Source organism: Dipodomys ordii, unplaced genomic scaffold (genome assembly GCF_000151885.1).
Source record: "Dipodomys ordii isolate 6190 unplaced genomic scaffold, Dord_2.0 Scaffold14, whole genome shotgun sequence".
Lineage (NCBI taxonomy): Eukaryota > Metazoa > Chordata > Mammalia > Rodentia > Heteromyidae > Dipodomys > Dipodomys ordii.
In genome coordinates this window covers 2,885,735-2,886,224 of record NW_012267230.1, presented here as the reverse complement: position 1 = coordinate 2,886,224, position 490 = coordinate 2,885,735, and the positions used below count along the sequence as shown (strand labels likewise).

At 65.5% G+C, this 490-nt stretch overlaps 1 protein-coding gene across 1 annotated transcript in view; it reads left to right on the top strand.

Annotated features, from left to right (window-relative positions):
• The window catches only part of Arhgap17 (Rho GTPase activating protein 17), a 72,663-nt gene that overhangs the window by 63,853 nt on the left and 8,320 nt on the right, over nt 1-490 (top strand). Inside the window, exon 20 of the mRNA XM_013011170.1 lies at nt 462-487. Coding sequence (XP_012866624.1) covers nt 462-487 — 26 coding nt within the window. The remainder of the gene's footprint in view (nt 1-461; nt 488-490) is intronic.

Below are 490 nucleotides of genomic sequence, written 5' to 3'. Positions count from 1 at the left end.
CCCCCCCGAGCCTCCACACCCCACCTCACCCCCAGTGCACCAGCCCCCCGCATCCTCCACACCCCACCTCACCCCGCTCACAGCACTCTGCTTCTGGTGCCCTCCATCCACCATACTTACAGTTTCTGCACCTTTTGTTGTCCTTCCAGAGCATTCTGTCTTATATCTATCTTCATGGGCTGCTTCTTACCAGCAGGTCTTAGCTGAGAGGCCACATTCTCCATCAGCCGCCCTGGCCCTCAGTGTTTGGAGACAGGGTCCAGGTCGGCCTCACACTTGAGCCTCCCCAGCCTCGGTGTCCACACCGGCCTTGAGCTGAGCTCCAGCCGCACCCCAGCTCGGGGCAGGCTCAGCCACCCACCCCAGGGGGTTCACCCCACCCCAGAGCCACCAGCCTGGGGCCGGGCCGGGGCTGGCCGTCCCGCCTGACACGTGTCCCCCCGTGTCCCCCCTTTGTGCAGCCGTGAAAAAGCCCGCCCCAGCGCCCCCC